This window comes from Euphorbia lathyris, chromosome 3 (genome assembly GCF_963576675.1).
Source record: "Euphorbia lathyris chromosome 3, ddEupLath1.1, whole genome shotgun sequence".
In the NCBI taxonomy this organism is placed as follows: Eukaryota; Viridiplantae; Streptophyta; class Magnoliopsida; order Malpighiales; family Euphorbiaceae; genus Euphorbia; species Euphorbia lathyris.
Window position 1 is genome coordinate 109,622,657 of NC_088912.1, and position 22,089 is coordinate 109,644,745.

Below are 22,089 nucleotides of genomic sequence, written 5' to 3' on the forward strand. Positions count from 1 at the left end.
GAGGATACAAGAAAATATATATAATTCACGAATTTTTTTAATGAAACTTGAGACTATAAAGAAAAAGACTCTCTATATCTCAACTAGGTTCATATAGAACCCTTAAAGACAATCAGACCTGAATATTATTAAAGAAGGAAAAAGCTTACAATAAAAATAAAAGAACAATTACAAAAAATCAGAAAAAACAACACCAAAACAATTAAGAAAAACAATACTAATTTTATTCCAGCTAATTTTAAAAGCATTGGTTGTAATGTCATCATTGCAGTAGTTTTGAAATACAAGCTCTTCTTGCAACAACATACAATAAACTGTAACACTAAACAACAAATAACATATAAACCAAATAAACCATTAATTCCTTCCACATTTTGTTTCAATAATTTTATAATATTGCTATTATTTTTTCCTTTCTGAAAAAATTTTGGAAATTTCTGAGAAAGATACCTATTACTATTGTTTTGCCTATATTAAATTTTTACATGCTTGAAAATGGAGAAACATATAAATTAATTAGTAAAAGATGCAAAAACCAAAATCAATTCATTATTAAAGTTTACATTCTCAAAAGAGAGATGCACTTACACTTTGATCTTAAAAAAACAAAAAAACAAAAGGCAATAACGGATTAGAGACAAACATTTGCATCCCCTATATTGTCTTGTTTCAACCTTTAACTCTTAGTCTAGCTAGGAAACGGAAATTGAGACCGATAGGAAACACAAAAACACTAGTAAGGAAAAGTTTCTTGCAACAACTGACTTACCCAAACAGGAGATTAATCATTTCACTTTACGTCAGTTCAAAAAAATTAACCAAATATCTTTAAAGTTCATGAGCAATGTTTTTCTGACAAAATTCAGGATGCTATTCATCAGAGAAAGTATCAGAAAGAGATGAAGTCCTATTCATATTCTCCCCAAATTGATTCCCCAAAAACTCAGACTCATTCCAAAACCTATTATCATATCAGGAGGCAAAGGAGGAAGCTCAACATCATGACAAGGCATCATCATATGAACATTTTGATTCGATTGTTCTCCACCAAAATTAGAGAAATTAGATGAATCAAAATTAGAGTTCTGATGATTAGTGAAGATGAAATCAGAAGGAGGAGCTGATAAGAGATTATTGATTTGTTGAGTTTCATCATCATCAGGTGAAATAATGGAGGTAACAGAAGAATCAGGAGGGATATCTGAATTAATAAAATTAGTATCAGCTTTTAAAATTAGCCGAGACTGTGGCTGTGACGTCATCATGGCAGAGGCCGGCTCCAGAGTTAGATTATTCCGGGCTGGAGAATCCAGTGGGACCATATGCGAAAATCCCCAATAGGCGGTGGGGATGGAGTTGGAGTTGTGAAGATCATGCATATAAGCAGAAACGGGAGATTCAGCAGCCGGATGGACTAGTGGAAAGGGCTGTAAGGGTGATAGAGGAGGTGGTAGTGGGTGTGGGGAAGCGTTCGATGAAGGAAGGGGGATGTGGGTAATGTCCCCCAAGGGAGGAGGTCGGATATGTTCGAGGCCAGAGTGGGAAGGCTTAGGCGGGTGAATAAGTGGAGGAGCAGAGAAGCTTTGATGCGCAGGAGAGCCGGTGAGCTTCTGGACAACATCCCTAAAATCATTCTTGTTAATATGATAGTCCAGTGATTGTGATTGATTAAGATTATTATTCAAAATATGAGAATTGTTGGAGGTTGAGATATTTGGTTTTGAGATCTTATGGGATAATTTATTGAGGTTTTTAAGGTAATGATTTCTAGTGGTAATGGTAGAATCAACAGAGGATTGACATGTTTTATCCATTACTCAATAGCAACAAAGGCTTTTTCTCTGTGGAAGAGAAAACTCAAAATGAGAGAAACTAAACCCAACCCATCTCAATTTATATGAACCTTATACTCAGCATTTTAGATGGAATTAGAAGTCAAAATGGCTTTTAAAATTTGTATGCCCCATTAATTTAGCCAAAATTTGTATAATATATTTTTTATTTTAGAATTTGTTATTTTTAGAATATCATTTGTTGTCACACCAAACATGCCCTTAATAAACCTATATATTAATTGATTTATGGAAGGATCTAATACACCCATATATGAAAGATCAAGGGCTTAATGTGTCTAAATGAAAGATCGAGGGCTTAATGCACCAAATGGTGAAAGATCAGGGGTTCAATGTGTCTAAATAAAAGATCGAGGGCTTAATGCACCAAACAATTAAAGATCAAGGGCCTCAGGATGCTTTTTGCCTTTAATAAATTAGTCTAATACGATCAAATGCCATACCTAAAAAATTTGCCAAATTTTTTGGGTTAATCAAATATTTCCAAATTCAAAACTTTATAATTTGTTCTAAATTGACTCCATCAGTGAAATTCAATGACCATTTTGACTATTAATTCATTTTAGATTTTCAAACAATTCTGGTCAAAATAACCAAATAAATGGAATGCTTCATTTAAGCAAAGGCACTCTTGTCTCACTTTACAATTGGATGGTTATCTCATTTTCTCTTTTCTCTCAATTTAATTTTAAGTGCTTAATATAAAAACTCCTATTTTATATTATTTCGCCTTGAAATTTAGGGGTTTTAACTTCATATTTATTCAACCATATATACTAACCTTTTGATTTTGTGTTGATAGAATGCTTAATATAGTTTGACTTAAAATAAAATGTCTGTAAATTTTAGTGTAGTTATTAGTTGAATAATTATGTTGTATTTATAATTTATATTGAATGTACATGATTAGATTTAGGGTAATTAATTTATTAGTCCTTATATTTTGACAAAATACACTGTTTAGTCCTTGTATTTTCAAAAACACACGGTAAAGTCCCTAACGTTTTTCTCGGTGAACTGTTTAGTCCCTAACGTTTTTCTCAGTGAACTGTTTAGTCCCTGCGGTTAGACTCTCATAAAGATTCTGTTAGGCAATTTCGATTTGCATTCTTCTTTTCGTTTATTTTCTTTTCGTTTAAACTCTAATGCATCTGAAATCAACTTTGAATGTTCTTCTTCTTGATTTTCTTCTTAATCATTTACATTCGTAAGCATTGGGTCTGTTCTTTTTCTTGTTCTCCATACAAATAGCTTATTCTTCTAAATTGGATTACTTCTTATGAAGTTTGAAGGTAAATAGTAAAGGGTAATTTAGTCATTTCTGAAGTCATAAACGGTAAAAAAATCTAACAAACAGACGGAATGACTAAACATTTCACTGAGAAAAAGGTTAGGAACCTTATGTTGAAACACCTTTCCACATAATTTTGATTTGACAAAATTGTTTAAGTATAATTGAAATACATATTCTAAACACACTAAGTTTAAATGCTTTGATTTATTCTACTAATGTGTTTGTTCAATGTTGAGTTAAAATTGTTTATAAGACACAAGAATTAAAAGGCCCAAGCCCAATACGGAAGTCAAGGCCCAAGTCAAACAACTCAGTCCAACTCGGCCCGCGTTTGTTAAAACGTTGTCGCTTTGGACAAAACGCAACTCAGCAAGAGAAGGATCTAGAAGACCTTCGGGAATAACTTCAAGATGAAGCTGCTGAGTAGTCTCGACAAAGCGTACAAGACAACAGCTGGCTAATGAAAACTTCCAGACAAAGTATTTCTACTTTGGGTAAAGTTCAGACGACACAGTATGCTGTCTAGTTGACTTTACCATAAAAGGAGAGACAGTCTGCTGAGCTGACCGATGACAGAAGATACACAAATCTGATTGGCCGAGGGCTCTGAGCAAGTCAGGATGACAACGACAGGAAGCCGTTTCCCTCCAACGGTTATTTCGAAATTCGAAATGACCGATGCCCAGACATCTCTATAAATAGGGCCATCAGAAGCTTCATTCAACACAGAACTTGATCAAGCCATTACGCTGACCAAATTTCTACACAAGTTCTGCAAGCAAGAAGCAAAGCAAATCTTACACTACAATTCATACATTTGTGTAAAAGTCTAGAGTGATTATTTCAATCGTCTAAAGTGTCTTAGCAAATCATTGTGTAGGACAAAACACTTATCATTTCTAGAGATAGAAAGGAGAGGCTGAGTACTCGGTTATAGTACTCAGCAAGAGATTAGGATTGAGTAGAGGTATAGAGGAAGGTACTCTTGTCATACTCAGTTGCTAAGATTGTAAAAGGTTTGAGGCTTTACCATTAAAGAGCTCAGTAGAGGATTCGAAATCTCGGAACGTGTTCCGGGGACAGGACGTAGGCTTAGAAGAAGCCGAACCTGGATAAATCTGCTGAGTAAAGTATTTCTTACCTTTAACTCCTTATATATATTGCTTGCTTGAAATAACCAAAAACTTACCAAGTAAAGAGGTCAAGCTGAGTTGTGCGTGTTGAACATCTTAGCTCAGGAATAGACTTTAAGTGCTATCTCCTAACTCAAGCTAAGAAACTGACCTAGTATCTTGCTGTTTACTCAGCGCCGCTGTTAAAACCTTTTTTCCTTAGAAAAAGAAGTCTGCCCTAATTGCGAAAAAGTTTAAATAGTTCCTAACCCTCCCTTGGAACTATACTTGCAACCTTATAAGGGACCAACACCTTACAATGTGTTTTTGAAAATACAAGGACTCACTAGTGGAAAAAGTTCCATTTGCATCGCTGCATTTGCATCGGGCGTTTTTAATACGCGATGCAAATAGAGCATTTGCATCGGCCCTTTACTAGGGGCCGATGCAATTGTCATTGGGTACCACATTTGCGTCGGCCCTTTAATCGTGGCCGACGCAAATACATTTGTTATTTGCATCGGCCCCTTTTTAAGGGCCGATGCAAAAGATCGTTCATCTTTTTGCATCGGCCCTTTAACAGGGCCGATGCAAATACTTGAGCTATTCATGTATTTGCGTCGGTCCTTTTTATAGGACCGACACAAATACACTTATCATTTGCATCAGCTTTTTTTAGAAGCCGATGCAAATGCCTTGCTTCACTAAAATAGAATTTGCTTACTACTCATTCAATCTAATCATCTTCTCCATTACCAAAAAAAAAGTCTAATCATCTTCTCCTCAAGCACCAATGTTGACGGTGCTGGAATCGTAAATCTACGTTGAAGCAGCTTCCTTACCTTTCATCTCTCATATTTAGACAAGTACAAAGGAGACCAGTAAAGGTAACCTAGACCCATTTATGTTGAAGAAAGCGAAAAGGAAACCTAAGCAAGTGAAGTTCTGATTCTTTGTTTGTTCGAAGTCTTGGTTCGTGTTCATCTCCACCACACCTCTGCATCAATCTTGTCTCCTCCCTCCTACTCTTCTCTCCAGGACGCATTCTTCCCTCCAACTCTTCGTTTGTCTCTCTGACATCGGCTGCCTTCCCTCGGTCGATTTCAGTCAGGTAAATTAACCGTTACATTTCATTTGTAATTTTAGGGTTTCTTTTCTGGTTGCTGATAGAATTGCTGCACATTGTGGGTATAAGTTATACATTTTGTACTTGATGATTGGGGTTTTTCTGAGGTTTAGAGTGTTGGGTTGTTTGTTGTAGACCTCACCAGGTTCTGTTTCAATCTGTATGATATTATTGAGGAATTGGGATTTTTTGTTCAATTTTAATCAAATTAGATTGATCTGAGTAGTTGTTTGATGAGAGGATTAGAGAATCCTGTGTGTTGTTAGCTTAATTTCGGCTCATTGATCTTTTTCTGTTGAAGTCTATTTTAAGTAGTTGACTAGGAACGCAAACTAGGGGCATTGTACTCAACTTGCAGTCTTCTAAGAGACCACAATATTCCTTGGCTTCCTGCAATAGAAATCTAATAAGTCTGCTATAGTTTAATTATTTCTCTTATCTCATGTACTAATTATATATTATTAGATATAAGATTATCATTATTTTGTTAATTAATTAACAAGTTCATTCATGTGGCTCTATCTTCAAAATAAGGATCAATGATATATATTGACTTTGTTAAGTGTGATCGAATCCTCGGGATACCTTGATTCTTTACTTAATTAAGTATTTCTGTTTGATTAGACTTGATTGGAACTAGAGGTGACTCTCAATTCGAGTTATGGTGTTACGTTATCTAATAATATGAAACAAATACAAGAAAAATGATAATTGTGTCAACTGTCTTCGAAAATCTTATTATGGTATCAGAAATTGTGCCGTCAATTGGATCTTGATTTGAGTTGTTACTAATTGATACCTAGTCTACATGATTTCTGTTGTTTTCTAATTTGATGATACAATCTTGTTGTTGCATCCTAAGTGATGAAATCTATCATATTTCACATAATTATCTAGACAAGTCCTTGGCTTCCTGCAAACTAGGGGCCTGTTCTTCGTCGTGATACATTGACTAAGGGCCTCAATTCATATTGGTGGTCAGACGCCAATATTACTAGTATTGATAATTCTCATTGACGTGTTATTGCCCTTATTTGTAACGTCTGTTATATAATAGTCCTAGGTGCATATCTATTCTAGTCTGTATGGTGTTCCTAAATTAACTTTCGGTTTGTAAGCTAGGCATAACTTTGAGCTTAATAATAGTTTTTTTTATGCTTAATTCTTTCATGTTACTATAGAAGATGTAGGGGTGTCTGAAACATGGGTTATACTGCTAATAATTGGTCTCTGAATTGCTGCTAAGACTTCTCACTCAGCAATTTATTAAGGTGAGGATTCCAATTTATTGCACCTTGTGTCCTTGTCATATAGTTATAAAACTGGTTCCAGTTCTGGTTATGAGTTTTATCATTTTATGACTTTTTGGTTATTTTCCTGATCACTGAGTTGGCCTCATATGTCTCTAGTTTGTTGCTTCACTAATAATAAGAATTTCTGTGGAAATACAGAAGGAACTAAATATGCCAGCGGCTTTATCTGTAATGGACATGGACTCAGGAAGTCAGCCACATTATCAATAGACGATTTTTATTTGACTGCAAAGGAACATGTATAGTACTTTTAGGAGCTTCTGGCATTTGCTACACTTTTATTTCTTTGTTTGTGAAGCATTTTCATATCGGTTGCATGCTAAACTAAGAGAAGCAAATCCAGATAATGCGCTCTTGCAGGTTGAAATCAACATTTTTTAAAAGTATAATAAGTATATAAAGTTTCAAAATGTTCATTTCTGATTTTTGTTTTTTTTCTTCTCCAGTACCGTGGAAATGCTGGGAGCCATGATCTCCCATTCTCAGTTGAAACACTAACAGCTTTAAGCAATTTGACAAAAGAAGGTATTCTTCTTCAATCTTATAATTAACGATCTCTCTGTGACTTGCTCTTTTTGAATAGGGTTTAAATCTTTAAGTTTTCGGGTAAAAAGATGAAGCTACCACGATATCCAATGCCAAATGGAAACATCTGAGTTTGTCAAGTCTTTTCCAATGCCAAATGGAACTACAGAATGCAGAAGTTTTCTCGAAGTTAAGAGACGAGAAGGAACGAGTCAACGGCGAGTTGAAGCTCCTTCTGCCCCTGGGAGGATCTGAATCCAGAAATACTAGCTCTCATACTCATACGAATCTCAATAGAAGAAAGGGTAGGACTGGTTTCCTTGGTCTGCAAAAATTGGTTAGCATGTATTTCCGGACCTTATTGCTGGTCTGAAATCAACATCCAGGATTGGTGCCAGGAAGGAGACAGTTCTATTAACGATGTTGATAGGGTGGCGCATAAGCTTATGATGTGCAATAGATGTTCATTTCAGTTGCTCTCTATTTACAAGCTTGGAAATCCTGGATTCTTTTATGCTGCTAACTGGTAATTGATTAAAAATGTTTTCCTATGTTTTGTGTTGTTAGAATGTTTAAAAATGGTTCTCCTGACCTCAGATATCTTTATAGAGCGTATGACTGTCAAGAAAAATCCATTTGAATTTCAGAGATAGCCAATGAATTGTTCATTTGGTTGAATGTTGAAAAAAAAAAATAGAACTAGACTAATTTTGGGAAATTACTGACTTTCCTTAAGTTTTTTATATTTGAATTAACATTTTTTATTAGAGCCGGTTGATGAAGTGGAGAGGCCTGACTCTCCTGGCAACAACAATATTTCTCCCACTCTTTCCTGGGCAGACTAGGCAGAGCAAGAAGATGAAATGTTGTACACTGTGACGTCAATTAAAGCACGCAAAGGCGGAAAACATGAGGCAGAGAAATCCTGGGCAAAACGGGCCATCAAACCCCCTATTCGTTTTGAATGACAGTTCTGTTCTGGAACCGTAGAGGGCTCCTCAACCCTAACACTCAGAGGTACCTTTCTGATTTATATAGGCAACATAAAACCTGATCTTCTTTGTTTAGAAGAACCAATGGTTGATTTTGAGGCAATCCGTCCTTCGTTTTGGGCCAACATTGGCATGAGACTGATCTCTGTTAATCTGCGTGATAAGCCAACTCTTTGGATTCTTCAAAGGATTGCTATGACTGATGCAATCTCTGTAATTCTTCAGCATGAACAGTTTGTGGTTTTGCAACAGGATGTGCAGGGCATTAAGCATTATTATGGAATTGTGTATGGCAGTATTTGGGCAAACAGATGTGTTGACCTCTTTTTGACTCTAAATGCTCTCAAATTGAATTTACAAGGTAGATGGTTGTTAATTGGGGACTTCAATGCAATCCTTGGGGCTCATGAGAAAACGGGACGACCTCCGGCTATGAGACCTTGTCGTGACTTCAGGAATTTTATGGATGATGGGGATTGGCTGGATATTCCCTCTACTGGTTGTTTCTTCACTTGGTGTAATGGGAGAACTGGTGAGGCACTTGTCAATTCTCGGTTTGACAGGGCTTTAGTTTCGGCTGATTTTGTAGAAACTTAGAATTCATGCTGTGTGGGAATGACGCGACATCACTCGGACCACCACCCCCTTCTGTTCAAATTTTCGACTACTTCTGGTAGGATTTCTCGGTTCAGATTTCAAAAAATGTGGGTTTGTAATCCTGAGCTTTTTGGGATAATAAAAAATCATTGGGATGGCCCTGCCCCTGCTCTTCTGCCGGCTCCTTTGTTGTGTCATAAATTACGTGGTCTGAGGACTATTTTGAGAAATTGGAATATTAATATTTTTGGTAACTTCAATGCAGATATTCAACATACTATTAAATCTTCAGGAACGTGAGTTGGCCTCTCATGAAAAGTTGGACCTTCACTTGCTTCAGTAAGAAACATATTTGAAAGAAAAAAGACGGGTGCGGTGGCTTGCTGAGGGTGACGGTAATACAAGATACTTTCAACATATCTCTGCGATGCGAAAATCGTATATGGGAATTTCTGCCTTAACAATTGATGGGGTTTCTCACACTGACCCAAATATTATTTCTTATCATATTATCTCTTACTATGATAACATGTTCGCCAGCACAGGTGGGAATCCGGTGGATTTGTCTCTGGTTTCTGATATGGTTCCTCGGGTTGTGACAGATTTTGAGAACACTTCTCTAACCGTCTGCCCTGATGAGGATTGCATTCGTCATACGTTTTTTTCTATGGATCCTTTTAGCTCTCCTGGCCCTGACGGCTTCACCGGTCATTTCTTTCAGTCCTATTGGAGCATTGTGGGTAGTGACGTGTGTAAAATGGTTCAGTGGTTCTTTCAGAATGGGAAAATCTCTGGTGGGCTGAATTCAAGCTTGATGGCACTTATCCCCAAAGTCCCTGGTGCCTCGACAATTGAACATTATAGGCTGATTGTTATGAGCAATTTCACATTCAAAATCATCTCAAAGATCTTAGCTGATAGGCTCGCCATTATTACTAGCCGAATTGTTACAGAGAATCAATTTGGATTCATAAAAGGGCGCCAAATCCATCAGTGCATTGCAATCGCTTCTGAAGGTGTCAATCTCTTGAATAAAAAATGTTTTGGTGGTAACATGTGCCTGAAGGTGGACATTAGGAAAGCCTTTGATACGTTAAACTGGCAATTTCTGCTTGAAGTTCTTAAGTCATTTGGTTTTTCCTCTCAATTCACTGGTTGGATTCATGCGATACTCTCTTCGGCACATATCTCGATTCTCACTGCTAATGGATCTGCTGGGTATTTCTCTTGCTCTCGAAGAGTAAGACAAGGAGATCCTATTTCTCCTCTTCTATTTGGTTTAGCGGAGGATTTCCTTAGCCGTTTTATCAATGCTCATACCCTGCGTGGGTCGATGTCTCCGATGGGTTATTCTACTTCTTCTGTAATGCCTTTGCACTTGTTTTATGCAGATGATATTTTAGTTTTCTGCAGGGCAAGCATCTCGAACATACATTCTCTCATGGATTGTAACAACCTGGTCCAATACCATGTAGATATTGTCCGCTCTGGCCCAATTCCAACACATTGGGCCTCACGGCTTTAAAACGCGTCTGCATGTATTGGATTCACATCTTCCTAATAAGCCCCAATCACTCCCTCTCCAATTCCGATGTGGGATTCAGTTCATTCCTGCCCCCATCGCCATCCCTTAGGGCCGCTCCTTGCTCAGGCCTTCTACCCCGGCGCCACCCACTCTGGACCGGGTCGTTACAGGCCCACCAGCTTCCGCCTGGTTCGTCCTCGAACCACACATCGTACGTGGAGAGTCGGCTCTGATACCAATTGTAACACCCTGTTCCAATACATGTAGACGCGTTTTAAAGCCGTGAGGCCCAATGTGTTGGAATTGGGCCAGAGCGGACAATATCTACATGGTATTGGAACAGGGTGTTACATGGATATTTTTGATTTATATGGCTCTCTATCTGGACAATTAGTGAATTGGCAAAAATCTGAGATTTTCTTCGAGGATTCGATCTTACTCAGACGTCGGAACAGATTGGCGGGTCTAATTGGAATCAAAATTGGATCTCTCCCATTTAATTACTTGGGCGTTCCTCTTTTTCAAGGGATCCCAAGAGCTAAATACCTTGCGGCGACTGCGGATAGAATTATTCTCTCTTTCTCGCGCTGGGTGGGGACGTCTCTCTCTATGGCTGGTAGGCTGACACTTGTTAATTCACTTATCACTAGCTCTCTGATCCACACCTTTATGGTTTACAAATGGCCTGTGAGTTTGCTAAATAAACTCAATAGACACATAAGGAATTTCATTTGGACGGGTTCAGTTTTGTCCAAAAAGCTTGTTATTGTTCGCTGGAAGGTTTGCTTGAAGTCCTTAAAGGAAGGAGGGTTGGGTATTAAACACCTCTCGACCCTTAACTTGGCTATGAGTGGTAAATTGGTGTGGGGCTTTCTTTCCTCTAATTCTTTATGCTTTAATTTGTTGAGGATGCGCTTTCTAAACAGGGCTGGTTTGCCAAAGTTTCGGTTGCAGCGATCGTCTGTTTGGTGGTCTGTCAAGGCCGCCTATCTCAAGTTACGGGAGAATTGTTTTTGGTCATTTGGATCATCTTCTGAGTTGTCATTCTGGAATTCGGAATGGATTTTACCACCCCTGGCTGAACAGCTTGGGATTTCTTTGTCAGACCGTTTGAAGCTCACTGATAAAATCTCAGATTTTTATGAAAATGGCAACTGGCGGGATCTTCCGATGCTGGCTAGTCCGTTGCACCGGCACATCCGGAATATGCATGGAAATGGCTCTCAATATGATTTATGTTTTTGGAGACCTGCGAGCAATGGCCTCTTCACGGTAAAGTTATTCTATCACTGGCTACGTGCTCCTCCGACTTTGCCTTTGGTTTTTCAGTCAATTTGGAAACCTTTTATTCAGCCGTCGCACTCCATGGTTTGCTGGCGTGCATACTGAGGCGCTTTACCAACTCATGATGCGCTCTGTGCTAGAGGTCTGGCTCTAATATCTCGATGTCCGGTCTGTTTAATGGCTTATGAGACGAGTGACCATTTGCTTGTTCATTGCCCCTTTGCTTCCCAAATCTGGTTCAACATATCATCTTTATTTGGTAGAAGACTTGTACTTGATTCTTCTCTACATACCCTCTTACAACACGCCTTCTCACACAAGTTCAGTTCGCAAGTCCTTTCCCTCTGGCAGGTCGCGCTTGTCAACGCTGTTTGGTTGATCTGGTTTGTAAGAAATGCTGCTATTTTTTAGAGCAAGCCACCAAACATTCATGAGGCATTACGCTGTCTTTGGTCTGCAATTTGTATCTCTGATAGAATCAGCAACAGATCGGTATGGAATTCTGTTATGGAGTTATCTATTCTCCACAATCTCGGGTTAAACGCTCATCGTCATAGGCCCCCTCGAATCATTGAAGTTAGATGGCAGCCCCCTCAGTCTGATTGGATTAAAGCTAACACTGATGACTCCGTGATCTCGGGTAGAGCTGGTTGCGGTGTGGTTTTTCAAAATAGTCAGGGGCATCCCCTTGGATCATTTGCCTTCCCTCTTGATTGTGCTTTGGTACACATGGCGGAATTGCAAGCCGCTATTTTTACAGTTTCGATTGCGAGGACACGTGGATGGACTCGTCTCTGGATTGAAAGTGACTCGACTTACGTTATTCGAATTTTCCGTGCCCGTGCGCAGATCATTCCCTGGACAATGCATGTAGATTGGTTAAATTGTTTAGATTCAATGATTCATATTCAGGTGGTTGTCTCTCATGTGTTTCGTGAGGGAAATCAAGTGGCGGACGCTCTTGCTAATTACGGACGTCTAGCCTCCGATTTACAAATGTGGAATACCATTCTAGACTTCTGCTCTCTTCTTGCTAGAGATAATGCCCTTGGTAAGGATATGTTTAGATTTTCTTAAAACATTTTTTGTACTGGTTTCATACTTTTTTTATCTCTTCATTTATATATTTGGTTCTTTGCCTTTTCGGGGATGTCAACCTGGTTGGAATTCCCATTGGGCTAGATCCGTATTTCAAAAAAAAAAGAATTAACATTTTTGTCTAATAAGGAAAAATTATATTTTGACTTTGTGGATTCTTTTCTTTCTCATGAACATAAACATTTGATTTACTTACATGAATCTGTCTGTTTTCTGTATCCATAGGGGGACAAACTTGAAGGTGCTGAAAATTCCAATGAGTGAAGTGACAGACAAAATGGTGGAAAGATATGCTTCTTCACTAGTGAATTTAAGTGTGTTAGACATTAGTTATTGTTTGAATATCATTAGCAAAGGGATTGGAGAATTTGGGAACAACTATAAAACCCTAATTGATCTGGAGACTTGCCATGTTTAAGAAAGTTGATGACAGTGAGGCTATGATGATAGCAAATACAATGTTGATGGTTGATGAACAAAGGAAGGAAATGAGGCAGAGGGCTATGGAGTTCAAACTCAAAGCAGATTTGGAGATAAGAGAAGGCGGTTCTTCTTATAATGCCTTGAATGATTTGGTGGAGTTCATTTGCTCATTTTAATTCTACTTAGAACCAATATCATCTTTGTTTTTTTATATCATATAATCTGTTTCTTTTTTCAATTGTCATCATCTGAAATTAAATTTCAACTTTCAAAATTACTACTAAATATTCTGGTTACGCTTAGAAGTTACAAGTTGTAGGGTAGAAATGCTCTTGGAACACAGAATCAAACAAATTGCAAAACTGTTTTATTTTTTATTTTTTGTATTTTACTAAACCGATGGAGAATGCATGTTAAAAGTGGTTCTACCATTTATTTTTTTAAATATTTGATAATATTAAGGAGATTTTATTTTTCATTGCTTCTTTAAAGATGGCCATGCAGCCAAAAACTAAAAGAAAAATTGGTATTGCTTCTTTAAAGATGGACATGTCAAAAGCAGAGTGGAATGAGTTATTGCTTCTTTAAAGATGGACATGTCAAAAGCAGAGTGGAATGAGTTTTTTTTCTTAGAGAAAATAATGTTTAAGTTGAACTTTTTACATCAATGGACTAATCTTGTCCTTTAGTATGTTCATAAAGCAAAATATCACATTATAAATGATGGGAATGTTGTTGGTCCTATTATTCGGTAACTCGGTAATGAGGGCCTTCATCAACCCGGTTTGATATATTTTAAGCAATGTAGTGAACCCAATTTATTATTTTGATTTATGTACTTCATAGATTTGATATCTATATTTTAATTATACTAAAAATTTCCACCTACAAATTGCATAAAAAGTGAATACATAAACATAAACAAGGGTAGGTTCTCATAAGAATATGAATAAAGAAAGGAATGGAAGGATTTTGTAAAGCATCCAAAAATTTCTGATTATTATTACTTCTAGTATGTTGATTGATTGTATTTAATGGATAAGATTTTAATATTGAATAATATGCTTTGTTTGTCTAACTTATAACCATAATATGCTGTGACACTATAACCTTTTTTAGTTTGATATTGCATTTGTTATGATTTAATTCAAATTTCACTTCGGCACCTCTCTCCTTATTCCTATGTTTGCTTAAATAATGTGAAAAAATGCTCAGATATTCGAGTTTCATGTTTTTTTTATTTATAAAATTGTGCTCACTGCCTACTTTACTAGCTGGTATCCACATAAAACGTGGGTCACAAAATTAGTTCTATATGGAGAGAAAGACTGTTCTTGCTGTTCCAGATGAAATATGATAAGTTTCAATGTTACTATGCAAAAACAAATTAGAAAAATTACTTGGTAAACCAGATGAACATGTTTCTATAACACCACTTGCCTTCCCTATGATAAACCTCACCCTCCTATCTTCTTCAGGACTATGTGCTGCCCAAGAAGAATTGCAGAAACTTAGATCAACTCTTTCTTCATGGGTTGCTTTCAGGTGTGAACTCTCAAAACTTATCTAGAAGAAATATATTCCAGCTTCATGCTCAACATGACAATTTCTTTGCTTTTTCAAGCAATAGAGCATAGGATCCCCAAATCATATCTAGTTAAGATAAGACATGTAGTAAAGGAATTCTTTCAACATACAATGGAAGACAAGAAAAAGTAATCATATCTAGATAAGATAAGGCAGGTAGCAAGAGAATTTTTTCAACATACAACTGAAGACAAGAAAAAGTATGCTAAGGGAGTTGAAGAGTTTGAAGGCTAGAGAGCTGACCCTGTCCGAATGTCTGTTTCTTGATGTGTACCCAGAAGATCGTAAGAAGACGAAATTTTGGCCACAAAACTATCCACTGGGTAGACATCAAGAAACTCACAATCCGACCAGACAAATTATCGACCTTGAGCAGGGACAGGGTTAGCTCCCTAGCCTTCAAACTCTTCAACTCCTTTAGCATACTTTTTATTGTCTTCCATTGTCCGTTGAACGAATTCCCTTGCTACCTGTCTTATAATATCTAGACATGATTTGGGGAACAGGTGCTCTATTTCCTGAAAAAGCAAAGAATTTATCCTGTTGAGCATGACTTCTCGATACATATAGATAAAAAGAGTATATATATATTTGCCCCCCCCTTCATCCCATTAAAAAAAAATTTTAAATCTAAAATTAAGGGTTAAAGTGCAAAAATACCCCTAATGTTTTGGGTCAGGAGCAATTTTATCCCTAACTTCTAAAATGGTACAATTTTATCCCTAATGTTGGAAGCCAAGATCAATTTTACCCCTAATGTTGATAAATTGGGTCAATTTGAGAAATATTTCATCAAATTGTCTTCTCAGTAATGAATAATAGTGTCTGAAATTGATCCAATTTATCAACGTTAGAGGTAAAATTGGTGCAAAATTACAAAATTGATATGCAATTGGTGCAAAATAAAGAAAACAATGACTGTATTTTATAATATTGTCTGAAATTAATCCAATTTATCAACGTTAGGGATAAAATTGCTATTGGCTACAAACATTAGGGGTAAAATTGCACCATTTTAGATGTTAGGGGTAAAATTGCACCTGACCCAAAACGTTAGAGATATTTGATGCGTAACAACCCGAGAATCCCGGAAATGGATGATTACGAGTCGGAAACATTATAATGTACATTTTTTATCAAAAAAATCATGAAAATAATGTTTGACAATTGAACGATTTTGCATTTTTCGTCACCAAAAATTGAACAATTTTGCATTTTTTGTCATAAAAAATTGAACAATTTTACATTTTTTGTCTAAAATTTTTTTACGTAGAATTTTGCCCCCCGCTCCCTCAAATCCTGGATTTGCCACTATATATATATATATATACTTTATCGGGTATTGAATAGTGAAGTGCAAATTTAGCTCTAACATACAAAATGCTCTAAATTTAAGCCTAATGTTTCTAGACAAGATAAATATTAGCTTTATGTTACCGAGAAAATTTGAAAATAATGGTTTGAGTGTTTTTTAATTTTCTTGTCGGACCTTCCAAACATCAATTAAATTTAAGATATTTAATGTGTTACTAACACCGTTACAAAAAAATATGTTAAAATGCTAACAATTAAGTCTCCCACAAACATGTTAATAACAGTTTTTACACGGTATTTAAATTTTTTATTGTGTTATTAATATAATTACAAACAATAAAAAATTATGAAACTACTTTAATTTATCTTAAAACTTGTTTGGAATGTCTAATATGACAATTAAATAATAGTCAAACTAGCCTTTTCAAATTTTCAATATAATAATGGTAAAACTGATGCTGCTTGGAAACGTTAGGATTAAAGTTGAATTATTTCATGCGTTAAGGCTAAATCTGCACTTTTAAAAAAAATGTTACGATCAAATTTCATGATTATCTATTTTTTAAAAAATTAAACATAAGTGTTGATGAAAGGAACATATAAAATATATTAAATTAAATAAAAATGCAACTCTTAAATTTTAAAATATAAAACAAAACCATTCCTCCACAGCAACCCTAGCAGATAAAAGCTATTTACAAATATATCCTCTCAGATCTCATATATAAACAAAATGATTGATGAACAGAAACCCTAGACTCCCAAATCTCATATATCTAGAGCGGCTCTCCACCAAAACTGCCTCTTCTTTTATTTTCTATCTCAGTCAATCAAACTAATCTTCACTTGTATTTACTTAGAAAAAAATGAACGAGTTCTCTATTTCACTCATCAAATAAACAATAGCTTTCACTTATAGAAGAGATCGTTGCTCTGCCTGCCGCTTTTCCAGGACTGTATGTATACTCTCTCTCATTAGTTGTATATATGTTAATTTGATGTGATTCAAAACTTTCCATACAAATATCTTTCACTGATTTTTAGTTTCTTTTTCTAATCTACTGAAAGCTCCTAATTTTAATATATGTATATGGCTTTGTTTTTGTTGTTGTTGTATGGCTTTCCAATTTGAACTTTGAGGAGCACGGTTAAGTTCATACATATAATGATTTGTGGAATTTGTTCTGTTACCTTATGAAGTTTCCGAACCTACATATATTATTTTTAGAAGGATATGGCTATTGAGTTATTTTTTTAAATCAAAACCAAAGGAGAAATCCGAATAGATCTACCTTGAAATGTTTCAGAAATAAAAAAAAAATTCAAAAATATCTAGAATGATAGTGAAAAATCCGAATCCATGTAGAAAACACATGATTTTAACTGAGTTTATATTGTGCAGGAAATATGACATTGAAGAAACATGAAGAAAATTCATGTCAAGATATGAGTGATTCAACATATCTTCCGAAACAGGAAGAAAGAAAAAATATATTCTAGCACTGATTGCAGAATGTGGCCGGCCAAGACGAAAACGATCATTTCTTACAACGAAGATGATAAAAGGCTGCAAGTAAGTTGAGGTTTTGAATTAATAATTTATTTTTATATTAACATGTCTCTCTTACAATTAAATTTGCATTATTTAAAAAGTTTATGTTTAGGAACAGTTAGTTTGGTTGATTGGTTCATTGTGTTATTAAGTTGTATGATGAAAGGCCTTTGTGAAATGTTACTTATTTTCAGAAGTTCATCTGTGGTCCTTGTTTCATATTGATATTTTGGTTTTGGTGATTATCTTTTTGTGTTGCTTAAACTGTTTAAACTTGATGAAACCCGTATTGCAAGAAAATGCTTCAGTTTATTATGATTCGTTCAATTAGTTTTGGCTTTATCCTCTTGACTAGATTATGGTTGTTTATCTTGTCATCAGTTTATGGTCATCTGTAATTCATACTACTCATTCATGCTATCTCAACTTGAGATTTATTGTATTTGGGTCAGTTTATCAAAATTTGTCAACTTGAGGGCTTAGCTATACAATTAAGTAATAGTGATATTTCGCTTATTTGATAAGATGTTAGACTATTTGTTTAACCACGTTTTGATTTGGATTTCCTTTATTTTTTGCTTATGGAATATATTTTAATTTTTTTTTCTTAATCTGGAATTGCAGGTTTGATTTGTATTTGCACCATTATTTCGTGAAACAGAAGATGTGTGTACTGCTGCAGCTTTTAAGAAAGAAGCCAATGCTTGTACAAAACCTGTTGGTAACAGTTCTTTCTCTTCAAATCCAAGGAATTTGAATTTGTTTTATTTTTCTATTTCATTAAGAAATTGTATTCAATTGGATTTTTTCCTTTCTTCCTTTTCGTATGAGTGTACAAAAAATTAATGGTTTGATTAGTGCCTCGTATTGATGGCTTCTAGTTGAAGTTACTCTTATTTTTTGTTTTGGTTTAATAAGCCTGATACCTCATACTAGGTCAAAAACTTAAATTGATTACTGAACTTTTAATGTTGTTCTTGTTCAATTGAATTCAATATACTCCTGTTTTTTAATAGAAATTTTGTTTCAATATACTCATGTTCTTCAATAAAATTTGTTGAAGGTAAAAAATGGAAGACACTTATCAAAGTGGTCAATCTTCTTTAAAAAAAGCCAACTAGTTAAATTTTTGCTTGTTTAAGAACTAAAATTCAGAATTTTAACAATAGTGTATCAGTTTAATTGGTTAAAGATCTAAGGTTATTTGATTAAATTGTTAATAACTATATATGTGGTTGTGGTAGAATTAAATTAATTTAAACTTTGGCTTCCTAGGTCAAACTTGATGAAATAAACTAAATACTTTCAAACCAATTGCAGCCTATGCGAATTTCTACACTTTCTTCTCGTGGAGTAATATCTTCTGTTGACTGCGGCGGGACTTGATTTCTCTCAATGGAAGGTGTATGGACATATTTTGAAGTCAGCAATCTCACAACTGTCCTGAAATTTGCATGAAATTCGACTCCAGTTTAAAGATTCCAGTACGCAACTTCCCAATAGTTTTAAGGGATATCGTTGATGGCAATGAAGAGATCGCATTGAAGGCGAAGCATCACGGTTATAAGGTAGTGAATTCGTGTAATGGATTTCTTTATCTGTGTAAACCATTTGATAATGAGCCTCTTGTTGTGTGCAATCCAGTTAGTGGCGAGTTTATTAATCTTCCGGAAGTCATTAAGGGTAAAAAGGTTGATGGTTATGAGGATTATATTGATTGTGGTTTTGGTTTTAATCCAAAGACCAATCAATACAAAGTGGTAAGAATTTTTACATATAGCCTGAATACGGAGCAGATTCAATATTTTTCCATGGCCCGGTACCAAGAATATACCTTGGCTAGCCTACCGATGGTGTCATAGTTAGGATATTGCTCAAAAATTCTTACCACTTTGTATTGATTGGTCTTTGCATTAAAACCAAAACCACAATCAATATAATCCTCATAACCATCAACCTTTTTACCCTTAATGACTTCCGGAAGATTAATAAACTCCACAGCAACTGGATTGTATACAACAAGAGGCTCATTATCAAATGGTTTACACAGATAAAGAAATCCATTACACGAATTCACTACCTTATAACTGTGATGCTTCACCTTCAATGTGATCTCTTCATTGCCATCAATGTTATCCCTTAAAACCATTGGGAAGTTGCGCACTGGAATCTTTAAACTGGAGTCGAATTTCATGCATTTCAGGACAGTTGTGTGAATGCTGACTTCAAAATATGTCCATACACCCATCCAGGTCTAGCTGAAGATGATAAAGTATTTGTGTATAATCTATAGTGCGAGCAATTGGAAACATCTTAGATTGACCAAAGTCAGTATTTGTATCATACAAAGATTTGCATATGCATTTCGAAGTTATTATCTCCTTAATCGGCCGTCTAAAAAGAATAACTGCAAGAACGTGGCTAGGTAAATTTATAATTGAACCTCCTGAATTATGGATGTCTACTTGACCAACCTCAGTTTCTTCATTGCTACTATTTGTGCCACATTATTGATTTTTTTATTGGGATACATTAAGATTTTTTTTTTGTCTCATTTATCCCTTGATAATTAAAAAAGTAATTTTAAATATAAAACTCGGTTAACACGGTATTATTCATTGCATTTGCATTCAAAATTTGTATTTTTTTCTTAAAAAACCAGTTTTGGACATGTAATGTAGGTATAGGAAAAGTGTAAAAACCTCTAATTTAAATTGTAATAATTTGAAATACAGATTAAGTGAGTAATAAATTTTCAACAGAATTAGATATTCACAACTTACTAATTTGGCCACAAAAGACTTAATTAGACCAAAAATAAATGATAATAGACTTAATGTATTCAAATAAAACATTAAGAACTTATTGACCCAAAAAATGTAAGATTATGGGCCTAATGATACTTTTTGCATTTATGTTTTTAAGAATTCAACCTTTAATCAATATATATTTTCATAGCTTTTAAAGATTAAATTCATAATATTGAATTTTTACACACGTTTGAAAATTAAAACTTAGTAGTATATATTTTCATAGCCTTTATGTTTCTAGCTGGTCATTACACGAGAAGTATATATTTTCTTGTACTTTTATGTTTTTAATACCTTTTATGGTTATTTTTGCTCTTTGTAGTCGTTTTAGTGCCTTTATGGTTCTTGTAAGGTTTCATTCATTTTGTTTTTCTTGTTGTACTTGCTTGTTCATCTATTAATGATACAAGTGTTTCTATCAAAAAAAAATATATATGTTGATATATAATTATTTCAAGTACAATTACTTCAATTAGTTGCCTTGAACACATGTATTCAGAATCATATTTACATCAATAAATATTCATCTTTTACCAAATCCGGAGTCAATTTCGCACTTTTATTTTCCTTTATTTACTCGTCTTAATCCCTAATAGCTTAAACATATTAATTATCTAGAAAAGTTTTATAACGGGCACTAGAGACCTAAGATAGACTTTTTCAATTTTTGCATCACTGGCCAATTGCTGTATTTAGATTTCAAGTTTTGGTGCCAAAATCCATAAACTTAACATGGTTGTTCATATACCTTCTCTGGGCTCGAATCAATTCAGAGTTTCTTGTATCAATGGATCTCCATGAAATACCAAAGACATAGCTAGAAAGAAGAAGACTTCACAAGGGAACCACGAACAACCACATGAGACCATGGCCAGATTCAGAACAATGACCAGCTAGGGACTGAGAGTGCAGACCACGAACAGAGGGGAAGGCCTGATGATCTTATGCAAAGGAACAGAGGGAAGAGGGGACCATACCTAATAAAAAGGAGATAAAATTGAAAACAAGAGGAGATTATAGGATATGAAAAGAGAAGAGAGGGATTACCAGAACTTTCGAGTTTAAAATATTGGGAAATCGTGCAGGAGGCATTGAAGTTGCACTTCCTCTTGATTGCGAAATTTTAGTGAATTTATGATTCCAAATGTTCCTCACTGCAAACCCACTGATTTTTCCATTCTTCTCTTTTTAACAAATCTATTTTGAATCAAGCTAACCCTAGTCTTTTTGGCTCTCGTATCTCTACTCATAACTATTTTCCTCTCTTCCATTTTCCCGCTTCAAATTGTTTATGGCTATTTTATTCTAGAAGTTAATTATATTTTACATAAATATACAGGAGAATTCTATTTAAGGATAATATAATTATACTGTCCTTAACTAATTGTACCGAAAGCATATAATTTTTGTAGTGGATGCACTTAAAAGGTGTCTGACGAGCTTGGAACCCATAAATTAAATAACTTACAAAATTAAATGAGGTATTTCTGTAGTTCTTGGAAAAATGTGGACTCAATCAGGCTAATTTATATATGAGGAAGAATGATGAAGTTGACCAGTTTACTTGGACAAAGTTATTTTCTGTTATTGAACCCTTATTTTTTTACACATGGTTTAACAATTTGAACGTGACCAAATATTGCATGGTCATTAGGGTCCATGTGATCAAAACGTACGTTTTGGG

General features: G+C 35.2%; 2 protein-coding genes and 1 long non-coding RNA gene across 5 annotated transcripts; 2 read left to right on the plus strand and 1 right to left on the minus strand.

Annotated features, from left to right (window-relative positions):
• Nucleotides 1–911: 911 nt before the first annotated feature.
• LOC136222861 (VQ motif-containing protein 9-like) lies at nucleotides 912–1,814 on the minus strand. The gene has a single exon (XM_066010556.1). It carries the CDS (start codon nucleotides 1,812–1,814, stop codon nucleotides 912–914), a length of 903 nt encoding a protein of 300 aa, XP_065866628.1.
• A 5,026-nt stretch (nucleotides 1,815–6,840) lies between these two features.
• Nucleotides 6,841–13,220, plus strand: LOC136224831 (uncharacterized). 3 transcript variants are annotated; one of them, XR_010686637.1, is made up of 4 exons: nucleotides 6,841–7,058; nucleotides 7,145–7,223; nucleotides 7,313–7,749; nucleotides 12,945–13,220. XR_010686637.1 is itself a non-coding variant. In XM_066013256.1 (3 exons), the coding sequence occupies exons 1-3, from the start codon at nucleotides 6,936–6,938 to the stop codon at nucleotides 7,594–7,596; spliced, it is 486 nt and encodes a 161-aa protein (XP_065869328.1). In that variant the 5' UTR covers nucleotides 6,841–6,935; the 3' UTR covers nucleotides 7,597–7,846. The 3 variants fall into 3 exon arrangements, 1 of the variants encoding a protein (XP_065869328.1); XR_010686638.1 differs by lacking the exon at nucleotides 7,313–7,749; XM_066013256.1 differs by lacking the exon at nucleotides 12,945–13,220 and having other exon boundaries at nucleotides 7,313–7,846.
• Nucleotides 13,221–16,816: 3,596 nt separating this feature from the next.
• Nucleotides 16,817–19,079, plus strand: LOC136221752 (uncharacterized). The gene is made up of 4 exons (XR_010685295.1): nucleotides 16,817–16,999; nucleotides 17,446–17,616; nucleotides 18,220–18,316; nucleotides 18,916–19,079. It is a non-coding gene; the product is annotated as an uncharacterized lncRNA (long non-coding RNA).
• The last annotated feature ends 3,010 nt before the right edge of the window (nucleotides 19,080–22,089 follow it).

Bases quoted from the DNA above. Each gene is read 5' to 3' on its own strand.
- LOC136222861 (XM_066010556.1), bottom strand. From the start codon at position 1,814: ATGGATAAAACATGTCAATCCTCTGTTGATTCTACCATTACCACTAGA.
- LOC136224831 (XM_066013256.1), top strand. From the start codon at position 6,936: ATGTATAGTACTTTTAGGAGCTTCTGGCATTTGCTACACTTTTATTTC. The intron at 7,059-7,144 runs GTTGAAATCAAC...TTTCTTCTCCAG, and splicing joins CAGATAATGCGCTCTTGCAG to TACCGTGGAAATGCTGGGAG. The intron at 7,224-7,312 runs GTATTCTTCTTC...TCGGGTAAAAAG, and splicing joins AAGCAATTTGACAAAAGAAG to ATGAAGCTACCACGATATCC.